The sequence below is a fragment of the Triticum dicoccoides genome, unplaced genomic scaffold (assembly GCF_002162155.2).
Source record: "Triticum dicoccoides isolate Atlit2015 ecotype Zavitan unplaced genomic scaffold, WEW_v2.0 scaffold50077, whole genome shotgun sequence".
Taxonomy (NCBI): domain Eukaryota; kingdom Viridiplantae; phylum Streptophyta; class Magnoliopsida; order Poales; family Poaceae; genus Triticum; species Triticum dicoccoides.
This window is the reverse complement of record NW_021277322.1, coordinates 135,440-145,068: the sequence shown is the minus strand read 5'-3', so window position 1 is coordinate 145,068 and position 9,629 is coordinate 135,440. Positions and strand designations below refer to the sequence as shown.

The following is a 9,629-nucleotide window of genomic DNA, read 5'->3' as shown; positions in this document are numbered from 1 at the left end:
TTATATCGGAATGAATCTGTGGGACGGACTCCATTTGGGTGTCCATGTCCTGGCGGCGATCTAGGATACCGATGTGTCAACATCTCCATCATCTGAGTTCGAAGACCCGCCACCATTGACCATCTCAGTATCTCCTATGAACAAGTCTGCCTTATTATGCCTTCGCGACCCAACCTTTCTTTGTTCTGGAGACAAGGAAACAAAGACAAATTATGCTATGCTATTGCAGTCATTTTTGCCAAGTGATGACTAACAAAATACTTCATGACAAGTCTCACTTTTGCTGGTTATGGTGTTGCGTGTTATTGCCAGGAAATCGTCCCATGTGTACTTAACCAGTTCGTTTTTCTCTTCCTCAGAAAGTTCAAAATTGGGCTCTCTTCCACACATAAAAGCAGCCCTGCACGTAGAGAAAAAGCTTGACTTTGTCAAGGTATTGAATATCCCCTTACAAAAGAAAATGGTGCGGAATCATGACAAAAGCATGCCACACATCCATATCACTTGACCAAAATAAAGGACCAACAGTATGAAAGTATCTAGGGAGACAAAGCTGCCATTAGGTTTCTACAGAACACTGTAATGGTAGAGACTAATACTTGCAACTTAAGCCCAAGGACCAAAATATTTAGGGAATTTTACTAGCATGATTAGTCATTGGCTTCTTGTTGTCAAAAGAATTAAGCATTGCAGAATTATGCATACGCCCTTCCACAAGTTCTGAGAAACAGCTTGCTTTTCTGTAGAACTTTGTGCATATTGCCAAATGAACATGAAGCGGACTTTGCCTTGGCCATTGGGCAGTGATCTTCTACCATATTAGTACTGTCTAACCATTATATATACGAATAACTTTCTTTAATCATTACACAACTATACATATTACTTGCAAGTATATTGTTTTGTAAATGGTAATCCTAAAATATATTGTTAACCTTTTGAATTAAGTAGTATAGAATACGCCAGAAGTATTAAACTAGACTAGCTCATTGCTTTGGATACCACCCAGGGCACTGACGTTCAAGCTATGGGCACCAGACTGTAATATATTCCCTCCGTCCCAAATTACTTGTCTTAGATTTGTCTAGATACGGATGTGTCTAACACTAATTTGGGACGGAGTTAATAAAACATAAAAAATACTGTGCAGGAATAATGACTGTCCTGCTCATGAAAAATGTCAAAAGAGTCTAATATGATAAGAAACAGCAGAATGGTGATCAAGCTGATGCATTCTAGAAGAAAGATGGGGAGTGTCAGAATCATGCATAAGTTGGTGATGGAAATAACATAACCATGCATATGTACACAACCGTAATGGCCCAGGCGCAGGAAAGCTAGATAGGAAAGATCAATCTGTTATTTTCTTTTAGTAGATAAGATTAGTTTATATTTGTATTTGACTTAGCCTACAAGTTAGGTACTCTTGTAAATCGTGACTATATAATGTTAGGGATGGTTATTCTGGAAATGAAGCGATGAATTAAGTTGCATCCATAACATGTATTAGAGCCTAGGTTTAGGTCTCCTCCAGATGCTGCGACTTGTCCTCTCTACCGATCGAGTTCTCTCTCTATCTCAATCGATTTTTTCCGTCTCTGCCAGTCGATCTCTACTCTCTACTCTTGACCAATTGCTTTAATCACAGATGGAAGCTCCCGCTGGTCAGCATCGCCCTCAGATCGGGCCGCTCTTGTCAACCGGCAGCAGCACCCCTCCCAGATCAAGCCCAAGCAGAGCCTTTCTGTCCACACACACGATCCCAGCTGGCAACGTCTTTCCCGTCCCCACGCTCCAGGAGGATGCCCTTCATTAACAAATATGCAATGTCTTTCCCGTCCCCGCGCGCTCCTCCTCCGCCGCCAGCCTCGCCGCGACGCGCGCGGATTGCGGGAATGAGCCAAGCCAACCTCACACCAATGCGCTTAATTTTTGCCGGTCAGAAAAGGAGAGTCCGTAACAGACACGCCACGAATCCGAGAAGTCGGATCGTGGGCTGTCACCGACTCTGTGGGTCCAGCCCACGTCCTCCTACCCGACAATGGATGCGTCGGCAACCCTAGCCGCCACAAGAAGAACAGATCGCATCTGCTCTGCCTCCACGCCCACCGTCCACTGTCGTTCCTTTTGCTGCTGCTGCCGCCGGTGATCTCATCCCGTCCACCACGTACACGGTTGACGTGAGAGCAGGCCTCCGAAACCCCGCCTCTCGAGATCCTGTACGGGAGAGGGGCGATTAGGTTTTAGTGGAGCGTCTCCTACACAACTCTCGCTGCCGTTCATCTACGTCCACTACATCGTCTACGTCCACGTCGCCTTCATCATCACCATGTCCACCGAAGCCGAGAGAATCGCTGCCAAGAAGGCCGCTACCGACAAGAAGACCGCTGAGTAGACTGCTGTTGTCGCCGCTACCGCAGCTTCGTCCTGGCCTACTGGAGGGTATAACATGTTTATCCCGCTCCTGATCCACTCAAGACTCAGGTAGAGCCTCGCCAAACCGGCAACACTTGATGAGGACATAGGCCTGTTTACGACCTAAAGTTCTGCGCATGAACGTCGAAGTATATACTTTAGTCGATACGAAGTCCGTTTTTTCGAAGATCCACTATGATAATGAAAAATATTTCTACATATTCTACCAAATCCATCAAGAATATCCCAATCTATTAAATCTGTCCGAATGGGTTTACTAATAGGATGCCCCGATCTAGTACAAAATTGAGCTTTTGATAAGTATGGAAATCCGGAGCTAGGGGATCATTCCCTTGACTCATACTGATGATAAGTTTTTTAATCCACGAGAAATTGAACAAAAAACTGCCAAATTGGTCTATTTCTTGCGCATACCAATTAAAATATTTTGAGGTATCTTTTTTTAACTGAGTTGAATGAAGAAAAGAAGAATTGGAAGAAGAAAAGTTTTCTCAACCCGGGGAGGAAGTCCCTTTGAAATTGGATTTGTTATTGTAAGGGGAGCACCAAGCTGTAGCTTCTGTCCTAGGGCATCCCATGCGTTATGGAATGACAACAATGGCACCAGCCGCACCAGCAGAGAGCTCAGCACAACAGCATCCATAGGATCCAAGCCATTCAAACAGCTGTCTCGTACAAAGATGAACATGCGACGAAGTCCAGCTCTTTGTTTCATCTGTGATGAGAAGTTATGTGCTGGTCATCATTGCAAGCAGCTCCTGCCTATCTAGATTGTTCCCGGTTATGATGATGAACATGTTGGCAAGAAAGACTAGGCCTTTCAGCTGTTGTTGCTTCTGTGGAAGGCCTCTCCTCCTACTGTGACAACCATCTATCAATCCAGTTTGAGGACAAGCTATTTGAAAACAGGAGTGGAGATATTATGATCAAAGCTCACAAGAAAGCTCAATCCAGATAATTCCTTTCAGTTAGATGATATTAGTTTAGACTTGTATTTGGCTTAGCCCACAACTTAGGGACTCTTGTAAAGTGCCAGGAATGGTCATTCTGAATATCAAGGAATTAATTAAACTCAAAGTAAACCTACGTCCCAGTCTCCTTATTCGTATCAATCCGTAGCTTTGGGGCCGGCCTCTTATCGAGAACCCCTACGATCTGAGATCGGGAGGGTTGATGTCAACCCCGAGTTCTACCAATAACAGTAAAGCTTAGTCCAGATAATACCTATCATATAGCCGGGCTGCCTCATCCTGTGTTCCAACAGTACCCAAGTGAATTTGTTTCTTGTCAACTTTTATAGCAGCTTGCCATTTCATATTTTTGAAGTAGACCCCTCTCATTATGCATGGCTCTTGGTCCACATACTGCTTTCTTCTATGTCGCTTTCTGCGCTTAATCTCCTTACCTAAAATGGTAAGAAAAGCCGAAACAAAATGTGTTGATTAGCTAGTCATTTTTTATGTTCAATGCGCATATCATGCAATCTTTGACGAGGATGAAGGTAAGATAAATCACGCTAATACAAAATGTAATCTAATTGTATGAAAACTGCTTGGTGGTTCAACCATTAAGAGACGAAGAAAGTCAAACATGACTTGCTTTGTACTCCCTCCGTCCCATAATATCAGATGTTATTACAACTGATATACTCACATATCGGTTGTAATAACATCTGATATTATGGGACGGAGGGAGTAGTTTATACTGGAGCCAAATTTAATCGAACTTAGACTGTAGAATGCCTTCTTGGCAATGAGATCACAACTCTGTCATCAACTTAACAATAGTTTTGCGAAAATATAGTGCATGAAAACTGATACATATTCTGTTAACGAATCTTAATTTGCTTGGAAACTTCATATGTAACTCTAGAACACGTCACCTCCATCTAAAGTGACCACAAATATTATGCATTGTATACGGTTACAAGAAATACCGAGAATACTATGTAAGAAAAAGTACAAACCTGGATAGTATTGGTTTTTCTCTTCCTTAAGAGAGTCGGAACCATTTGAGGATTCTGGAAGTACGTCAGAAGTCCTGGTCTGCAGCAAAAGGTTTCTTCATGAAGCAAGGCAGTCCTTGCCATTATAAACACGTTTTCAATAGCATTAAAAATAGGCTTACCAAGGGCAGTGGGTGCACACTGAGCGGATTGACATTTGCATGTTCAACTTCCCCATGTTTTTCATTCTCAACAGGCTTAGGAAGATCAACTGGCAATGAATCTTTGCCTGAAACAAAATCTAAAGTGATAAACTGTTCAAAAGATCCCAAATACATACTGAGTTCATTGACCCGTACAATTATTATTTTATGTAAATGATCCTACCTTATTTGGGTTCCAATAATGGGAAGAAAAATGATAACAATAATATAATGGTGGTCTGGAAAAAAATCCAACAGTCTTGGTAAGCTATTTTCATTATTCGTCAAACCAATAGTTAACCTATAAGTCCTGCAGATTCCACCAGTAACCTACATAGCAGAGCTGTACTCACAAAGGTTTATTTCCATGTACTTCTCAGTATTAATGCACGAATTGGGTTCTACTCCACAAATGTTTCCTGACTATTTGCACATACATATATGAATATGAAATGTGTACACGTATGTTATTGCCAATTTTTTCTAAGTCTGTTGCTTGGGAATGTAAAATGGTAACAGGTTACAGGAGTGCCAGAACTACTGATACCACTTTTCTCGAAATGATGATGTAATCCTGGAAAAAAAAGATGGCCCTACATGGCAAAGGAAAAAAAAAAGACTTCCCGCTCTATAAATAGTGCTCTCGTATGATTTATTCAACATGAGTCACTTCTACTTTTCACCATCTGTTTCTGCAAATTGGCAGCCTGCACATTTGGAAATGAAATTTCCACTCCCTACAATATAAATTAGACAAATTGACCACCCTGCACCCGGTTTGATAGCACTTGGCTATGCAGGGAGGTGGCAATGGCATGTTGACATGCAGGACAGGAAGCTGCATTTGATGCAGAGTTATCCAGTGCGGTAGGTAGGTTTTTGTCCTAGGCATGTCTGATGTGACCTTCGAGGGCATAAGAAGCCAACATGGTGAGTCAATGAGTCAAGACAAGACCCCACTTACCAACTCATAAACTAGTCGTGACTAGTCATGTGTAGTGTTCAAGTAGTCGAGGAAGTAGATAGCACAAATACTAGTATGATACGTAAATATTGAAGGAGCAGAGTGCTTTAGTTGGGGGAGGAGCAGAGCAGGCGGAGGAGTAGAGATAGAGGAGGAGCAGAGGTGAAACAACTGCAACAATAACCGCCACCAGCCGCGGCCTGCTAGAAGTGGCCCGTTGTGCAGCCTGCCGTACAAAGAGCTACGTTTAGAGCACATACTCCACGGAGTAAAGCCTTATGCTCCTAGACAAACCTAATAAGTGGGCCTTTTGACCAGTCACTCAACTAAAAGCCCTTGACTAGTCAAGAATAGTCAAAGGCAAGTCGAGAGGTCGATCGACTACAGCAGGAGTTGAGTCGAAGTGCTGTGTCGACAGCCAAGTAGACTAGTCGAGGCGGGATGGATAAGCTGCTTCCTTGTGACCTAACAAGGTACATCAGAGATACCCTTGTGAAAAGTCACCTCCTGGCTTGGACAACTTAGCCAGTCGGGTACGCCACAAATTGCAACGAGTAAGCCAGCTATAATATGCCTCAAATATCATCCTAACTGGCCTCTAACCATTGCTAAATCACTCAAGGGGATTCAAGGTGAGCCCCACCTGACAGAATGGACATCTACAATTAAACCAAAGCATCATGTCTAATTCGTACAAATTTACATGGTGCAAGGCAGAGTTTTGGCTTATAAACAAACAAGCTGCTACCTTCACACACAGATGGTGAAGTGGTGAAATTTGGCCTCTAAACAACCCCTAAAAAAACAGTTATATACATCATCAAAGAATTATGAAAAGAATGGAAGCTTTGCCTTGTCATTTTGTCAATTTACACTCAGTTTCATGAGTATACAATAAGCATACCCATTATCATGAAATGGTTAATCTATTAGCATTCCCACCATTGCAAACCTTGGAACAGAAATATTGTGTCACGTCGCGTCCAATTATGGTCCCATCATGTCGGTACCAGCAGTTCCTGCCAAAATTGTTTCTAACCGCCGTGCTTGTACCGGCAGCAATTAATTCACAATTGGATATCCCGCTCAACAACACATGCTCTCCATACATTTTATCATCCCATAACTACTCACACCTCCCGCTTCAGTGTTTACAGAAGTACCAAACACACTTAAATGTGGGCCATGGAGCACCCTAGTACATTCTTTGAATGCAAATTTCACAAAAGTTTGTTATATATAGAACAAGAACAGATTAGAGCTAGCTATAGCTCTTTATGTACAATTTATTTTCTTTTATCTGGAACAATTTACCACATAGGATATACTAGAAGGTTCAATTGAATACAGGAATGGAATTGATCAGTATGATGAAAAGCCATGTTTTGACAGCATATTATACATAAAACTAAAAATATTTACACATTTTCACAACATAGATTCTCTTAACAATTCTTTACAACAGAATCTAAACGATTCTTTACAACATATCAGCAAGATGTTTCACAGTGTAATGAGTTTGTCTTACCAGAACAAAGACCCAATAGTCGACGTCTCCTCAAGCTAACCATACTTGAACTGCCACCTGCAATAGGGTCCCAAATATGAGAATATACTAAACAAATCAAAGTAATTAATAAAGAATTGGTTAAGCAAACAGTATGGAGTTAGAAGCGGAGACTTTGAGAAAGCAACAAATGGAGTGCAAGTACTCAAGGGCTTCTGAAGTTCTGATTATGCTATCCATTACTAATATGCTCAACTGTATACTAAACAATACCAGTGTTGTGTAACACTGTTCTTAATGGCCATGACTACTGCTCATAAACAATAATATCACCCATGTTCGAAGAAGCAATACAATAATCCTCGACTATTTGTTCAACACTTCCATAGACTTCTAACACGGTAAAAAGGTGTATGTTGCTAACCATAAACCACACTTCTAACAATTATCACCCACTTAAATTGTGTGCCAGGGACAGGGATCACATGAAAGATTCAATACTAGAGAAAAAACAAGGTAGGATAAACAACACTGAGCAAAATTCAGGCCCTTCACAAATAACAAGGTTGAAACTTAGAGAAAAAACCAAGTGACTCTGCTTAGAAAGATAGTCATCAGGCCCACAATAAAGTAGCTAAATTATATGTGCTAAATATGTTCAATCAAATAGCACTCGGTGCAATTCCATCATGCATCTGGTAAGCACTCTACCATCTTAATAGATTGTTTAGTTGCCTCAAACAAATGTATGCAGAACACCTCACTCATTTCTTAGTATCATAAGCTACTAACACATTGAACGGAACCTAATCATACCGTATGGCCATAGTAAGCATAATAAGAAACTCATAATTTATCTTCAATTCCTTAGCACAGGAACACCACCCGTCAAAATTGCAATCAAGTATTCACTGTTACAAGACATAGAACTTCCATTTGTGCATTCTGAAACCATTACAAGTATAACAGGATGCAGACCTGGGAGGACAAACATCGAACATGAATAATATCAATTGATGCGGAATTGGCGTTGGGCCTCCGCCATGATTTGGGCACAGCGGGCCGCCGTGAGGCTCATGTACCACATAGCAAAGGACCAGGCCATGGCGACGACGGATGGGTGGTTGGACGGTGGGAGAAGGGCTCGAAGGGGTAGGGTTTTGGGTCGTGGGCAGCTGGCTTAAATAGCCGAGGCAGGCAGAGTGCCGGGTTGAATGCAGAGCGCCCGAGTAGGCTTCTCGGGCTCATCCCTATGAATGCCAAGTAGGCGGATGGCCGGTCAGCCAGCGTGAATGCGGGCAGCCGGCTGATCATGTCCGCTCTGAATGTGCGGGTGGTTCTCGAGACGATGCGGAGAGAGAGGGGGGGTTTAGGTGGGGCCCACGCGTCAGAATCCGACGTTGCAGTTGGTGCCGTTTTGCAGGATTTCAGACGTCCGGACAGATTTGGTGATCCACGTTGGAATTTCCGTAAGGTGTTGTACTAGTCATTGATACTAGTTACCACAACTGACCAAACACACTAGACTCCAGGGCCTACAGAATCCTGCTACACATCGGACATTCCAAGAATTATAGAGTTTCTTAATAGTGAAGTCTAAAAAAATCATCACATATCACAAGCCTGCAATGTTTTAGTGACAATTATCATAATATCAATTGATGTAATTCTACCAAATCTTCATGCCACGATTCCCGATTACATCCAGTGCCATGAACCGAACGAAAACATCATAAATCAATAAATCGCAAACACAGGACGCGAGAAGCCTCGCCCAACCACCCAACAACCCAATCGAGGAATCCAAAGAAAAAGAACCCCCTCAAGGACGCAAGAATTTTCTACAAGTCTGTCCCCACCAGGCCCCAACCACCGCCACCTTCCAATCCAAACGCAGAAGAACTCAACCAGCAAGAACGCACAAGATACGATTGTGGAGCAAGCAAACAAGCATCGTCACGGCCAAGAACAGGCGCGGAATTCACGGAAACAAGAAAGGCAGCCAATCCTACATACGGGACCTGTAATTCAATAACCATAACGGCGACCAGAATCAATGCGGCGCGACGTTCAATAGGGGCTGGCAAGAACGGCGAGTACGTACCGGCGGCTTCGGCCGGCCGGCGGCGGCAGTAGGAAAAGGCGGCCCAAGGCAAGGCGGCAGCGGCCGCGAGACGAGGGGAGAGGAAAAGAAGTTGGTAGGAGAAGTTGGCGAGGGATACAAAGAGGGTGGCTCACATCTACCACCTTTGTTTCTCTCTCCTTCCGCTGCGACGACTCTTATCTCGCTCCCTCTCCTCCCGTTAATTACTTGTGTTTTCTCGGGGCATTTTTCTCTCTGTATTATTTTGTGATGAGGATCGGCTGACGCATCGCCTTAGCGGTGGTGGCTTCGGTTCGTGGTACGAGGACTTTTTTTAAAATATAAAAAAGTCTATCTAGGACACATTTAGATATGACATAATTATGTCATATTTAACCTGATATCCACTACGTTTGTGGTTTATTTTTTTATCTCAGCTTTTTTTTCTTGTTGCCGCCTTATTTGTTGTAGTTTAGATGTGACATTCTTAG

The 9,629-nt window shown here is 42.8% G+C and overlaps 1 protein-coding gene across 1 annotated transcript; it reads right to left on the bottom strand.

The window, feature by feature from the left end:
* Positions 1 to 6: 6 nt before the first annotated feature.
* LOC119346763 (ethylene-responsive transcription factor-like protein At4g13040) lies at positions 7 to 9,314 on the bottom strand. The gene is made up of 7 exons (XM_037615935.1): positions 9,160 to 9,314; positions 7,077 to 7,133; positions 4,564 to 4,670; positions 4,403 to 4,481; positions 3,661 to 3,841; positions 279 to 400; positions 7 to 185 (listed from the first exon to the last, which is right to left on the bottom strand). The coding sequence occupies exons 2-7, from the start codon at positions 7,117 to 7,119 to the stop codon at positions 61 to 63; spliced, it is 657 nt and encodes a 218-aa protein (XP_037471832.1). The 5' UTR covers positions 7,120 to 7,133; positions 9,160 to 9,314; the 3' UTR covers positions 7 to 60.
* Positions 9,315 to 9,629: the final 315 nt, after the last annotated feature.